The sequence below is a fragment of the Meriones unguiculatus genome, chromosome 1 (assembly GCF_030254825.1).
Source record: "Meriones unguiculatus strain TT.TT164.6M chromosome 1, Bangor_MerUng_6.1, whole genome shotgun sequence".
Taxonomy (NCBI): domain Eukaryota; kingdom Metazoa; phylum Chordata; class Mammalia; order Rodentia; family Muridae; genus Meriones; species Meriones unguiculatus.
Genome location: NC_083349.1, coordinates 93,896,861 through 93,912,740, shown reverse-complemented (window position 1 = coordinate 93,912,740; position 15,880 = coordinate 93,896,861). Strand labels below are relative to the sequence as shown.

At 44.1% G+C, this 15,880-nt stretch overlaps 1 protein-coding gene across 2 annotated transcripts in view; it reads left to right on the top strand.

Annotated features, from left to right (window-relative positions):
• Camkmt (calmodulin-lysine N-methyltransferase) overlaps positions 1–15,880 on the top strand; it is a 351,318-nt gene that overhangs the window by 326,147 nt on the left and 9,291 nt on the right. For both annotated transcript variants that reach the window (XM_060363563.1, XM_021652698.2), the window contains one exon: positions 7,306–7,369. In XM_060363563.1, coding sequence (XP_060219546.1) covers positions 7,306–7,369 — 64 coding nt within the window. The remainder of the gene's footprint in view (positions 1–7,305; positions 7,370–15,880) is intronic.

The following is a 15,880-nucleotide window of genomic DNA, read 5'->3' as shown; positions in this document are numbered from 1 at the left end:
CCTGGAGTATCTTGGGGAAAATAGCCTTTCTTAAAGTGTGTTTGATATCTGATGTTTTCAGTTCACTCAGCGCTGATATTTAGTTATACAGAACACAGTGATTACACAATCACATTTTGTTCTTATGCAAATAATATCCAACTCTGTCAGGTGTCTGAGTTTTTTAAAAATAAATTTACCCTAGACATTTTGCCTTCTGCCTTAGCCCAGTCTACTTATTTGTTAATGGAAGTGTGATTCCAAGTTACACAATAAATGTGCTCAGACCTTTATAATTATTTCAACTAATTTTGTGCATTTCTTCATTCAGTCTGAGTGATTATTTCAGCTTATGGAAAACATGGGCCATAAGCAGGTACTGTCTGTTCAGCGTAAGCTCTTAATTGTAGTTTTACCATCATGGTGACTACTTTAGATTTGAAAACAGCAGGTTCAGAGTCAGACCTCAAGTCACACTGATGAGCCCAAGCCCAAGACCCAGAACCCAGAACAGACTTCAGCAAGAAGGAAATAGTTTTCCAGGAAGTTACCTTATGATTCAAATACAATTTCCAATGTACAACTCTCCCATCAAAGTCAATGGGGTTAGCTTTGGTTTTTCTTAACCTCCCTCCCTTCTCCCTATATTATCACTATTATTTGTGTATGTGTGTGTGTGTGTGTGTGAGAGAGAGAGGGAGAGTGTGTGCGCATGTGCGTGCATGTGTGCATGTGTGTGTATGTGTGTCTGTGTGTGTGTGTGTCTGTGTCTGTGCTTTGCAGTAAACAGTACATATTTTGTTCTACTTTTAGTTGAAAATTTCTACTTTTCCAAGACCATTTTGGTTTCCCTGCACTGATGGCTAACCCCCCCTTTTCCAAATATGGGAAAAGCCTATATTCCAGATTGATCATGACAACGTGCCTCCCCCATCTAATCAAAAAGGAGCTCAAACCAACCCACGTGATCTACCAAGTAATTTGGTAAATGCCTTTCCTCACGGAATATGAGAAAGGATCCTCCAGGTTTCATTGCACAGATGAAGATAATGCAGGCAGGATTAGATCAGATTAAGCTCGGGAGTGAGATCAGAGAGCAACAGCAAGAGGGACAGGGGCAGTGTCTTCCCGAAGGTTCAGATGAGGGTCACACCCGACGAGCTCTGATGATTTGGAAAAGGCAGCTTTGGTCAAGAGATTTACAGTTAAATTGTCCTGCACACAAATATCAGAATGGCCTGGCTTGGTCAGACTTGTGTCGTGGACACTCACACCATGTCATCCTATTTGTACCAGAGGAACCAGCAGAGGAAATAAGAGTTAAGCCCCTCCTGATTAATGTTCTCAGTTGGGTTAAAAATAGCTGCACAACATGTTTGAAAAATAGTCTTTTTTTAAAAATACCTAACCGACAACAGTCTTATAGAATTAATAAACATAGTTCATATTCAGTCTAAGGCTTTCATTACAGATATATAACACAATGCCATCTTATACGCATGCATCTGGTAGCTACGTAAGAATTATTTATGGATTCAAATGAACTAAATACCCGAGGCTTCATTTTATAAATGGCTTTTCTATGCATGAATCGATGGTTAAGTTTTTTTTTCCCCCTGGTGTTATAAGTGCCAGAATGTCAGCCTGTCTGTAATTTCCCATTTGTAAATGTAAAACATTAAGCTACTCTTACAGTGATGCTGATATTATTTCCAAAAGAAATGCTTTGGTAATGGTCTCCCTTCGCATTCATGGAGACGGGTAAGCTGCTTTGAAACTTGGAAAGTACAGTGAAGTGTAGTATCCAGGCTGGACATCTGGCAGCGAAGTGCAGGCTTCCAAGTATTCCTTACATCCCGCTGGCTTGGTGGTGCTCCACGGGGGTTATTGCATGATGCTGCTTCCATGGCAGGCAGGCCATGCCGAATTATTTAGAAGGTCGCAAAGAAGCTAAAGAAAGCTCTCTGTGGACACTGCCTCCAAGATGAAACCCGAAATACTCAATGCCATACTGAAGTGCCAGCACACTTAAAAAGATCACGCTAAGTCTCACCATCCTTTCTCATTGTCAGTCAATGAGATCTGCAGTGGGCCACAGGAATGAGGCATGAGTCGACTTTTGAATATTAGGTCTGTGGATTAAATTCTTCCTCAAGCATTTCCAGCGAGGGTGGCATTGTCTGATCCGTTGAATAGCTAACCACTGGTACTTCTTGATCCCATTTCCATGAAAACCCGCTCCATTCACAAACCTGTTCCAAACCCACATTGTGGTTCAAGTAAAAAGCACATGACTATGGCAAGTGTTGATATGTTTATGTTCCTAAATCATTCATATATTCCTGTATTTACATTCAAATGTTCATAAACCTGTGGGCAGTGGGGGGAAATAACTCATTTCCCACAAGAGAAAGTCCCTTACTCCAGATCCAAATTTAGTCGCTCAACTAGATTATAAAATAAAGAGGCAAACTGTGAAAGTAGTCATTATTTCACCGTTCAGCATTTTTGACAATAAAAAATAGTTTCATGGTTCAACAGTTCCTAAATAACTTGTAAAATGTCAACTTTGAAATAAGCAGAAAGAAACATGAAGGTAGAGTCATACCTACCAAAAGGGTGAGGGGGAGCTATTGACAAACATCAAAATATTAGAATATTTAACCACAGGGGTCGGAGAGAAACCTGCCTATTAAGCTCCTCCATTGATTTATTCTGTATTGAGTTTAATAAAAGCATTCCTTTCTGCAGGAATGCAGTCTGGCCCGTCCTTGCTGTGTTAGGAAGAGCAAGCACTTGCTAATTCTTAGCCCGCCTTTCCAGACCCTGGTTCAGTCATACTCATAATCTAAGAGTCTGGAAGTAAGATTTTTTTTTTCCCAATACAATGACTCCTTCCGTTTATCTTTACCATTTGATGGCTATCCAGTTTATTGCAGTTCTGCAAATATAGAAATGACTTTGTGCCTTTGAATTCTCACAAGGCTAGGAAAGCATGTCTGAAATGCCACCCACTGTCTGACCCATAAAGCTGGATATACAGGACAGTCAGGGCACATATGTGTCTGAAGCTGAAGGCTCGGAGAGGAATGGGAGAGAGCCCAGGGGCTTGTTACCCTGCCTTCACCCTCTGCCAGCATCTCCACACTGATTACACACCACAGATTATTTATAAGTTGTTTTCCTCTTCCCAATTCTCTTTCCTTTCTTCTAAATGATGAAGAAATATTAGGCTTTTAAGTTGTTTTGTGAGAAAGGTTTTGGTTTTTTTTTTTTTTCCTCCCTCAAAATGGAAATACCATGGGCCTGAAAAGTCCGTTGTTTTGCAGCCTAATCACAGTTCACAGTCCCTGTTCCCTGACAAGGTCTCTAGCTCGTAATCAGCGCTTTTGCCTCACCTGAGAAGACTCAGCCTCTGCGACATCCCCGAAGAGCCCAGAATCTCACAGCTAAAGGGGCAGAGGCAAGTGAGGTTAGAACAAAGCATCACTGGGCAGTCCCTCCAAAATAGGGTCAGGAATGCAGAGAGAGAGACCGTTCCTTGTTGAAGGTAAAAGCTAAAACAACGGGTCTCACCATGAAGGCTGCATAGGGGTCTTCTTTCTGACAAAAAGAACTATCTCCTAATGTTCTGTATGAATCAGTTGCTCCAGGAGAATACCTGTAGCTGCTCTGAGCTCTGCATACAGCTGGGATTCTTAATTAAGGAAGTGATGAGAAGGATTGAACACCTCTCCTTTGTCAGAAAATCTGATTCGGATCAATGGAACAAAGCGATTGTTGCTGCCATGGGCAATGGCCCAGAGGTGTATGCATGCAGGAGAGAGTGTGTGTGTGTTAATGGCCAAACTGGACTGTCAGGGTATTTTGATCTGCAACTGAAGGGAGAGTTGAAAGTTATCTCCATCCCCATCACTGACCCACTCAGCCTTTTTAAATAGATCCACTTAAGCGACCGCTGTTCTCCAAGCCATTAGGACTTATTTAAGGGGTGAATTTTCAGGAGATTACATATCACTCCCACTAAAGCTCATTGAAATTGCTCATATGACGTACCCCACAAAGCGTTATGAATTCTGCATGGAAGCTAAGTAGAAAAGTGAGCTTGCATGGAATAAAGATCTTTTAGAGGACTACAAGAATTACTTTTGGGAAATTTGATTTGGAACGATGGGGTAGATGCCATTACCTTTGAAATGACTGTGTTCGGAATGCATTCCGGGTGTTAAAGCTGCACTTTGCAGTTTGCTGTGATGTTAACCTCTTTGTCACCTTTACCAGCGCTCAGTGGAAAGAGTGCTTTGAAAGGGCACACTGGAGGCCCAGCCCGCGGCGCTGCGCTGTTCATCTCTTCCCAGCAGTCTCGCCAGCTCTCAGGAGTGCAGAAATAAGCCAAGAAGAGTCCTTTGCTTAGCTGCTGCATATCCAGCCATCCAGAGATCTTTTGTAGGTCTCTTGTAGGCCTACATGGCCAACACAGTCAATATGTCAACAATATCAAACTGCAGATATTATCTAACTTCCTGAAAGAATAAGATTAAGTGTCATATCTAGGTGTGGTGGCACACGCCTGTAATCCCAGCACTCGAAGAGGCAGAAGCAGATAGACCTCTGTGAGTTTGAGGTAGACTAGTCCAGGACAGGCAAGGATAAACAGAGAAACTCGGGTTCAAAAAAAAAAAAAAATGAGTGTCCTGAAGAACACAATTTGTAAAAGGCAGTTCCAATCTGATGTGCTTCTCCTCAGTCTTTAATGATTGTGAATCACCGCATACCATGACTTAGTGAAACATCTTTGCAGCATTTAAATTAAACATATTCTTTCTTGAGGATTTAAGGATACAACTTTGTGAAAGACCATGTTTTCCCAGGTTATCCTGGCTGCTAGGTGAAAATGATGTCTGTGCGTAGTCAGTAGCTCATCAGAAAAGGCTCTTGTTTCCATTGCCCAAAGCACCTTTCCAGGGCAGGAGTACAGCTTCATAATAGAGGGCTTGCTTAGCCTGTGCGAGGCCCTATGTCCTCAGCATTGACTATTTCAGAATCAATCAGTGTCTCTTCCTCCTTTCTCCCATCCTTCCCTTCTTCCTTCCTTCAGACAGGGTAGCATAGACTGGTCTCAAATCCATGATAGTCCTTTGACCTCAGCATCCCAAGTGCTAAGAGGTACTACCACACCCAGCTCTTGCTCTCCCTTCTCAAAATGACACTCATGGGAAGAGCATCTGTGTGGGCAGACGTCCTATGTTGATGCAGCCCAGCAACACTGGCCAGGCCTGTGCTCAAGGTGTTCAGGGTCACTGCTGTGAACACTGGATATAAACTTCCTCCATTTCAAGGACCATGATGAGCTGCCTCAGGCAATGGAGAAACAGTTCCATTTAGGTATGCTGTGAGCCATGAATGAACGAAAGCTCCTTAAGAGTTGAGCTTGATCTATTTAAAGCTTAGCCCCAATGCATAACACTACTTTTCATGTCATAAGCTGACAATTATGAATTAACATGTATTAATTTGATGTCCCCCACAACCACATAGTTGGGCCTTTATTGACAAGAAAACTGAGGCCTAATGTAAAGGGAATTACCCAAGGTCACATGGAAAGGTCAAAGCCAGAATTTTATTAAACCTGAATCACACACTTCCACTCCCTGTTAGCCTTCTTACCAACAGCCAGTACTCTCCGGTACACAGAAGGCATCAAAGACACTCCAGAACTGTATATGTTTCAAAGTTTCTGCCACATATCCTGAACTTCACAGTTTATCCGCACCAAACAGTGGACCCTCCTGTGGAGTTCAGAGAGAAGCGGCCCCCACCAGTCGGTAGAATTGACACACTCCAGAAGCTGTTTTGTCTTGGAAGGGTGCTCTAGCTATGCCCAGAGCCCTCCTTTAGATGCCAGGAGGACCACACGGCAGTGTCTGGAAGTGAACTCTACTCTGTGTTCCTCTAGCACTGGCTGCTTTCACCCCTCCATGCCACAACCCCACAGGAAATCCGTTTTGGCTTTCATAAGCACTCTGCCAGCTCACCGCAGTCTATGCGGTTGCAGGGGAACACAGACTGAACAATTTATAAAGAAAAGAAAAATATGGATCCCAGTTTGAGACTCTAGGACCACGGTTCTCCCTTGCTAATGCTGCAGCCCTTTACTCTAACCCCTCGTGTTGTAGTGACCCCCAGCCATAATTTTTTTTGTTGCTTCTTTATAACTGTAATTTTATTCCTATTATGAATCATAATGGAAATACCTGTATTTTCTGATGAATGTAGGGGACCCCTGTGAACAGGCCAGCCCACCCCCAAAAGGAGTTGAGACCCACAGGTGGGATGAGTGCCTAATCTTTTCTTCTAAGATAGTGCCTTGAATGTTGAGTCTTGCAATAGGGAGGGACCCGTATCTTCTATAGCAGAAGAACAAGATAGCACCAACACAGTCACATCAGAGGTCAAGTCTGTAGGCCACGACTGTAGAGGGGATACATTCAGACATAGAACTGTGTGAGTTAACTTGCCATCAACTGCTAGGTGAGCCAAACTTGAGTCGTGGATACATCTGTTTAGATGAAGTAACTGTATTCCAAACCTGTTAGAGAAGATGTGGTGAAAATGGGATCGGAGAAACTCAACCATACAGATGACAAACAAACAAACAAACAAAAACCACACAGAAATACTCTAGAGACCCAAGCAGAAAAACAAAACAAAACAAAAAAATCCCAGTGGATAGGAAAGAATCAACTTGGAGGTCAAGGAATAAAACCCTTGGGTTACCACAGCCTCATGCTCGCATCACCTGAGCTTTGCTTAGGAAGGTGTTGGCTCCTGGGTCATTGGTTGGTTGGGTCTTACCCTCAAGCTGTTGGAAATCACTAAGACATATCCTCTTTCACCACCAATATTTCCCCAGTGGTTCAGGTACATAGAACTGGTGGTTTGCTTTTCAGAGGACAGCCTCACAGTGGTCCTGGCAGGCATAGAGCCCAGGTCTACTAGAAACTGGGCTCTAACGAGGAGAGGTACCAAGTGTGCCATCTCCAACAGATGACACTCATTTAAAAAAAATCATCTTGTAAATTGTCTGTGTGACATTAACACATCACAGTCAGGTGTGAACCCTGGCATTGACAGCCTGATAGTCATTGGATAACTGATCACTCTATCTCTTTTTAAAATTTCCCCCTAGCAAGACCCTTGAATGGAAGGGAACAATCCTTCTCGAGTGTTATATAAATGTGTAATTAGCCTTGTGCTTATCACCATTGGTATCATTAGGCTTGGAGGCCCCGTTTAATCTGGATTGTGCTCTCTTCTCAATGTCAGCCTGTTTCTGGACCAGTACAGAGCCAGCCTTGTTGATGCAATAAAGAGATTACTCCAGCCCACAGTAAGTATGTTTCTGTTTTCTCCTGAATACTGGCTACAGAATAATTAGTCTCTGCACAAGGATGGGGAGAGTAATGGAATGGCAGGATTAATGTCATGTAATACTTTAATGCTTATTATGTCCAACTTCAATTGGGTCTTCTGATCTATCAGGTTCTTTCCTAATCATAACTAGGAAACTTCTTACCCTTGGCCTTCTGATAAGGAACACTGTGGGTAGTAAAATAAATGAAACCGCTTCAAAGATAGTGTGAGATTATTTTTATCAAAGAATTTCTGGAGTCTTTCCCTTTGATAACAATATCTTCATATTAAAGTAGAATTATGATATTGAAATTTTTATGTTGACTTCTGTCGTTTTAAATCCCTTCAGTGGAAACCTTTGTCGTTGGGTATTTATTTATTGCATAAGAACACTTTTTCTTTTTATTTCTGTTTATATCAAAGAAAAAAGGGACTTCCAGATGAATCTGTATATTAAAAGTTCTTTGCTTTAAAAGGAAGCCATTATTTACATATTATAAATATTAGGTCACAATGAAGCCAAGCATGGCATAAAATATTGTGCACATTTTTACATTTATATATCCATTTATGCCTGTGAGTAAATTACAGAGTTTGTATCCACTCTTATTTTGTTGAGCTGTTATACTAGGCTAGGAGGTCCTGTAGACTGAACGGAGAGTTAATATACATCTATTTAAAGTAAGAAACGAGTTTAAAGCTCGTGCATTTAAAAAAAAAAAAACTCACAAGTATGTAGGACTGTTTGCTGTGCCACAGGAATTTAAAATAGGCCAATGATCTGAGTACAATTGAAGATAAGAACTCACAGTTATCTGATATGACTGCTGTATATGTGCCTGTGTATTTTCTAAAGTTTTGTTTCTGAAGTCTTTTGTGAATGACTCTAGCCTCCTGACCTCAGTGAGACTTATAGACTAATACCTTTCAATCTTCCTTTTATATCTTTCTCACACTGAAGGCTCCCAGAGCAATTTGATAATCATCCATCGCCTTACACTGTTGCTTTTTATTTCATTATCTCTCTGTAGTTCAGAAACTTTAAATAGGCCTCTCGGAGGAGTAGCCGCAGCTTTGTAAGTGGCAATCAATTCAATTAAATTGGCCTTCTCGATTCTGCTCGTGAAGTGGGGAGTAGGTCTGGAGGCAAGGAAGGGGCATGTGCCAAGCTGCTGCTGGCTGCTGCCTCATGGCAGAGGCCGCCCAAGTTGAGGGCAGCAGAAGGAATGCTGAGCCTCTTCATCTCCCCTGTTAGCCTTGGAGGATGCTTGCAAGCATTTGCAAGACCAGGATTCTCAGGGAGGGCACTGAGATGCTCGGATGCAGAGCCTCTATGAAAATGTCTCATGCAGAAGCACAATGCTTTCAAGGACTCCCGGATCTCACACGGCACAAACAGTACTCCACTCACCACCAACACCCCTTCAGAGCCTATTTGCGGCAAATACTCCAGTTTGCAGCAGATTTGCATGATTTACAATAGAAAACTGCCCAAGCTATGAATAGACCTAAATGCAGATTGGACTGGAATCTCTCGAGTCTCTCTGTACTGGCTGTTAAACCCTGAACTATGCTCTGCCCTGTCTGAAGTGTGGCTTCAGACAGCAGCCCCGTCCGAGCCAGGACCGCAACCCACTGACTGACTGATAGCCAGTTCTTAACCTTGTGGCAGAAAAGGACAAGGACAGGCCCCGGAGCAGGTGACACTTCCACATGCTACTCTCGGAAGGCGAAGGGCAAACCCAGCCTGCAGCATTAGAAGTGGGAATAGGGTACCTCACTTAGGCTCATCAGAGGACTGCTGACACCCAAGGCCACTGAGCGCTGTAGTTTAAAGTTCAGGGGCCACTATCAGAGAGGAAATCTGAAATAATGAGTAGCATAAGGACTTCTTAAAACTGCCACTCAGAATCTCAGGTCTGTGAAGACAGGGGACTTGCCCCCTGGGCCTCCATCCATTGGATCCTAGAAGGGTCACATGAACTAGGCAATAAGGAATCCCAGGGCTGGTGGGCCTGAGGGTTCCCACATGGTAGTGGGAAGTCTTTTATCTCTCAAGGCTGGCTCTTCCAAAGGACTTTCCCACTGAGTAGACACATACTTCGAGACTGAGATCACATACAACAGCTACATTACAGTTAAAGCTAAGTGTAGACTTATTTTGAATCTCGACAATTCTTTCATGATTCTGTGGGCCAGAGTATGAAGATAATAAAAGTGTCCGTCAAGGACATAAGATGGGGGCTGCATTGGTGGGTTCTGAGTTTTTAGTGGTTCAGTGTACCGGAATGACCTCCTAGAAGAGAAAATATAATGGCTGGAAAGAAAGAAAGAAAGAAAGAAAGAAAGAAAGAAAGAAAGAAAGAAAGAAAGAAAGAAAGAAAGAAAGAAAGAAAGAAAGAAAGAAAGAGAAAGAGAGAGAGAGAGAGGGAGGGAGGGAGGGAGGAAGGAAGAAAGGGAAGAAAGAAAAAGAAAGAAAGAAAGAAAGAAAGAAAGAAAGAAAGAAAGAAAGAAAGAAAGAAAGAAAAGAAAAGTCTGTGCTCACTAGCCACCTAACTAGGGAGTGTGGTGGCATATGCCTGGGATCCCAGCATTTAGGAGGCTGAAGGAACAGGATTATGAGTTCAAGGGCAGCCTGGACTACATGGCAAATGTAAGGCCTGCCTAGACTCCATACTAAGTTTCTGTAGTGATAGCCAGCCTTTTCTATTACTCTCCCAGCTTCTGGAGATTAATAAGGAGGCAGAGGTCCTGGGAAGGAATGACAGCCTCACTGTTGGGAAGCTGAGTTTCAGATCCAGTTCAGCACTATTGGGCTCTGAAGCGTCCTGTCATGGCGCATGTGGCCCCAACCTAGGCAAAGTTAGAGTTCACCCACACTCATATGGGATTTGTCAGCTCTGGGACGCTAAGTCCCACCTGCCAGGGTAGGTAGGCACAGTTAGGCTCTGGAAACAGAAAGCAAAGGCTGGTGGCTTTCATCCTTAGAAACCTCAGTGTCTCCTCAGTCTCGTCTCTGCAAAACCAGAGAAGCCAGTTAATTCACTATGGTACATGTGACCAGCGCTTGTTTCCTTGTGGAAGATTTAGGGAGACTTTTTGACCATATCAGGGACGAGGTACAAAAGGTCCTTTACAAGCACTTGGGGAAATGCTGGCAGGAAGGGAAGACTATTTTCCTGGCCCAGGGATTTCATAGTCATCCACCCCTGCTGCTTTCCTCCATACATGAACCCCCACGACAGCAGAACCTGACACTTTTTAACCACACATAGTCCTGCTATGTAGAAAGAGAGCCAAGGCTACATAGGTGAGACCTAAATAATTGCAACATAAAGACTAGGCATCAGGCCATGGGAAGGAGCAACCAAGCCACTTTTGAGATGAGTCTTTACTTGATTTCTGATTTGACCAAATCAGTATTTGGGGGTCAGAGGGTCTAAAAACAAATAAAACAGACAAAGAGGAAGCATTTCCCTGCTTTTCTGCTTTTAGAGAGAGAGAGAGCCTAGCCTTCCAGGTGGGTCTGTGGCTTGTCCCAACAGCAATGTTTGATTCTAAGGCTGACCTCAGGTCCTCAGCCAAATAGTTCCAGAGCCTGGAAAGTCACCACACCACGTCCCAGATTCCATTTAAAAAAAAAAAAATGTCACCAGCCTGAAACAGGCATTTTCTTCAACTCTAGTAAAAACTACACACACAGTTACTGTCTTCTGTCAGGAGGTATGAGGAACTGTCTAGAAAAGAGAGAAATTAAAAAAAAAGTGATATCAGTAAATTTTACTCATCCCAAGAAGCAATGTCCCTCACTCCCCTTTCCCCTGCTAGTGAGTGGTTTCTCTTTGCTGATGATTGATGGGGTGTCTGCAGAAGGCCATGTTCCCTAAAGTCTGTGACAACAGCCACGTCCTGTATCAGAAGACCCAAAAGCAATTTAAAGTCTGGCCACAGCAGCCTGCAAGTTGAACAGCAATGACAAACAGCAAATGACATCTGCTAATATTTTCTCTAAAGTGGCTGTGTATTCCGGAGGGGAGCCTGGGCAGCCAGGCAGGGGGACCTTCCACAGGACCCACAAGGAGGCAATGCAGATAGCACTCCAGCTGGTTAGCAGTGCCTGCCAGTTGTCCCCAGCTCGGAAATACTGCTGCGGCCAGCGAGACAGTTCAGCAGGAAGAAGTGCTTGTGGTGCAAGCCTGCTGACCGGAGCCCAAGCCCCTGAAATCCCAGTGGAGAGAGAAAACCAGAAAGTTGTCCTCAAAGAAGAACAACAACAACAAACAAACAAAGCCTAGAGGTGGGGGTGCACGTCTTTAATCCTAGCACTTGGGAGTCAGAGGCCAGCCTGGTCTATATAGAGAGTTCTAGGACAGCCAGAGCTATGCAGAGAAACCATGTTGTCAAAAACAAAACAGGAAGTTGTCCTCTGACTCCAACAACACACAACAACAATAGCCACAACAACAATAATAATGATAAATACTAATCATCTAAGTGTGGCTGTGGAATTCACATAACCTTCTTCAAAAGCAGGGCCTACCGGTCACAAGATCCTAGGAGCCTTGCCTGTGTCCGAGGAGTCCTGGAGTTGGAAACTGTCTGGCCCCCATTTTTAGAAGAGCAATTTCTTCTCATTGATGGACTTCCTCATCTTCTTAAAATTCTAGCATCTCTGTTTACATCTGTACACACATGGTTTTCTGCCTATCTCAGGGAAATTGCCATGTGTGAGAAGTGGACCCCATGTGGTGACTGCAGCCATACTGAAAACCCCTTGCTTTCGTGCCAGGTCAGAGGCCCAGAGACTCCCCCTAAACCCTACCCCCAGCTCTTAGTGAAAGGCCATTCAGCCGTCCCTTGCTCAGCTGGTGGTAGAAATGGGCTGTATCAATCGAGAACTCCTAGAAGGCTGTAAGGCCCTCAGAACATGGACCCAGCCCTGAGAAGTTCTCTCTGAGGGCTCTGGGTACTGATTCGGCATGAAGAGTACTGTGAGCTCTTCACAATAAGCAGTAGATAGACCCTGGGGTGCCCAGGAATTGAAGATCTGTCTGTAGAGACATGTTCACAGTGATCAGTGAAAAATACAGCCTGGTGTTGTTCTTACCACTTGTATGAAGCTTTTGAATTTCTGTCTTCAGTAAAATGTGAGATGTTCTAAGATACAGGTATATCCAGGTAGCCTGGACTGTGCGGCACATTCAAGGCCTGCTTAGACCGTGTAACAAAACACTGGTGTACAGGAAGTACTCCATAATGATGGCTGACCCCTTCTTTTGTTTTACTCCCTAACACCTACTTGGTCTCTTTTGACATTGCAGCATGAAGTCGTCGTGTATAAAATTCACTCTCACGAGCTGCACAGTCAAGTCCTCCACCTCAGAATGTTCTCATAATATTTTAAGAAAGTGTATGGGTTTTCTGTTGGGCTTCATTCAAAGTTGTTCTGGGCTCCAAGCTGCCGCAAGCAGCCCACAAGCCACAGATTGGTCAGGCCTGATGGTTTGGTTTCATCGGATGCTTGCTAAGTAACCATGGCCTGCCTGGTACTGTGCTACAGAGCATGAACGTAGAATGAGGGACACTCGAAGGCACAACGGCAGAGCGGCATCACATGGGTGCTAACTGGCAATTATAACTCAGCATGGCCAGACTAGGAGAGAGGTACCAGGCGCAGAGTGACAGGAGGCCTTGGAAGGGTTGCCTAAGAGGTCTTTGTTTGCAGCTTAAACCTAGAGTCATCAGGATGTTCTGTACCTCAAAGAAAAGGGAGAGAATTAATTAGCATATCTAGTGGACTGAGCAGGGATGCACATGGAGGATAGAAAAGCATGGTGGAGTAGGAAAAAAGCATGGTAAGAATGGAAAAGCATAGTGGAGAATGGAAAAGCATAGTGGATATGAAAAAGCATGGTGAGAAATGAAAAAGCATGGTGCTTGCCTGCAATGTGCTCGGCTTGACTGTCTACTTTGGAGCCTGAGCAGAGGCAGAAAATGAAGGTAAAGAGTTCCTTTTGGGTACTGAGAAGCTGACTGTACTGTGATGAAGAAACAGGGCCTGACGAGAGAGCCATTGAATGTGTATTGCAGTGGTGTGGCCACTCCGATACTGCCACGGAGCAGATGGCAGTAAAGGAGTGTTTGAGAAAAGCAAAGCTCCTCAGCAGTCCAGCATGGTCAAGTTCTAAATGGAATCATCCATCTAGGAGCTAATGACACCAAAGAAGAAAGTATGGAGTCGACGTTTACTTTCTGCATGCCTCCTGGATGCTCAGCACATAATAAGTAGGAGCAGAAGATGGAGGAAGAACATAGCCCTACCCCAAGGAAACAAGCAGGTGCACATGCTCGGTCAAGAAAGAGCAAAAGTATAGTAACCCACAGGGGCAGGGAGTGGAAATGACAGCTTGGGAGGGACCTAGTGTGGAGGCCAGAGACAGTCAGAAAAGGCATCGAAGGTACGGGGTGTCTCATCCAGGTGCTGAGGGGTGAGTAAGAGCTTGCCAGGCAGGAAGAAAGGAGTGGAGGTAGAAGGACCCTGTAGCCCTCAGGGATGTTCGCAAGCTTAAAGACAAGGGGATGCATGGAAGAACATATCAGCTGTAATTAGTTCAGATTGACTAGAGGGCAGAGCATGGGAGGCCCAGAAACAATGGTAGGTGATGGTGCAAATCAGGTCACACGGGGCTATGTCTGCCATCCCAAAAAGTCAGAACCCATCTCAGGAATTTCCAGACCCCATTTTATTGCAAAGACTGTCTAGCCAGCATCCCAGTAAGGTTAAGGTGTGGCTCAGTGCTAAAGCATACACCATTCACAAGATCTAGCACCAAAAAAAAAAAAAAGAAAGGAAAGAGAGAAAGAAAGATGACAGATGGAGGGAAGGAAGGAAGGAAGAAAAGAAAGAGAGAGAAAGAAAAGAAAGAAAAAGAAAGAAAGAAAGAAAGAAAGAAAGAAAGAAAGAAAGAAAGAAAGAAAGAAAGAAAGAAAAGAGCAAAATGGAAAACTGCTTCTAGCCCTGTTCTCATTTCGTCCCTTCGGTTTCCCTTCAAAAGCAGTTCAAAACACACTTGAAGGTAGGAAGACGCGGCAATGAGGTTTCGAAAGACCTTACCAGGCGTGGTGGCACGTGCCTGTATTCCCACTACTTGGAAGACAAAACAAGAGGATGGGTTGGGGTGGATGTCAGCTTGAGCTGTGTGAGACCACTCAAAGAAAGTGACGGGGCTCTCACCACCATGTGTCTAGCTGGGCGTGAGTGTGGGAACATAGCACACCACATAGGCCCTGAGCTCTGTATCTGGGCATGCGTGTGGGAGGGTGCTGCGGTAGGATGATGGTGCTTTGAGAATGGTAAGGTTTGGAGCCAAGGCATAAGACAGAATGGTTACAGATATTTTCAGAATGTCCACATGCAGAGATGAGGAGGCACCTGGAAAGATGGGTGTGGACCCTTCACCAGGGTGAATGCTGCAGTTATGTACTTGGGAATGATTGATGTTTAAGTGATAGTTAAAGCTGTGAACTTCAGTGCAATTGCCTAGAATTATGCAGACCATGAAGAAAAAGTAGGCAGAAGCCTGGGGGGGGGGGCACTGACAATTAAAGAGCTAGTGAGAGAGGAGGAGCCAGGCAAGGGGGAAGAGAGAGGGAGCCAGAGAGGCAGAAGGGAGTGAAGGCTGCATGTCAGAAACCAGGTAAATAAACCAAAAATAAGCAGAAGCTTAACCATGTCATCGGTATTTAATAATTGGTTGCCAGGAAGAGGAAGGGGGTGAAAGTCTTTCAGTGGCATGGCACATTTCTTTCTTTAAAAAATTTGAAGCACCCTCATTTTCCCACAAGTGTACACCCTTTTATACCTGAGCGTGGAGCAGCCCAGCGGAGCTCACCGTAGGTGTAAACAATGCCGTTACTGCCGAGTGGAACTTCTCTTGTCTCTCCAGGAATAAGTGTATTCTTTGGAATTCCCGCCCACCAGTCAAATTTTACATTCAATTGAGTGTCCATTGTGAGTTTTAAGAATGACTCCGTGGCTGAATGCTTAGGGCGTTGCACTTCGGTAAATTGAAAATAATTTCTCTAAGGTAATGTGCCAATTTGAAATCTATATTGTTTTCCTTGTTTTGATTTTTTTTTTGCAGCTTAAATTGTAAGGCACATCTATTGGTTGTACCTCTTCACAGGCATGCCCTGCTCCCCTGGGGACACTGGGAGCAAGGGTGCCTGCCCTTAAAACTACACATTACAGCATGGGACAGAGACTGGCACCCGATAGGGCTTCGTAGATGTCATTAAATGGATGAATTGTATACTATCACCCTCATGAACATGAGTCCATATCACAGAGTACCAACAAAATGAAATTAAAAAAAATTGTAAAACTCATAACTAATCCTGGGCCAAGACTACCACCCCCTCTTTCTCCTTCTGTGGGTGCTGGATTGGGTAGTTGGGTGCCCTCTGCAGTCCCGCCCTGGAGCTAGCT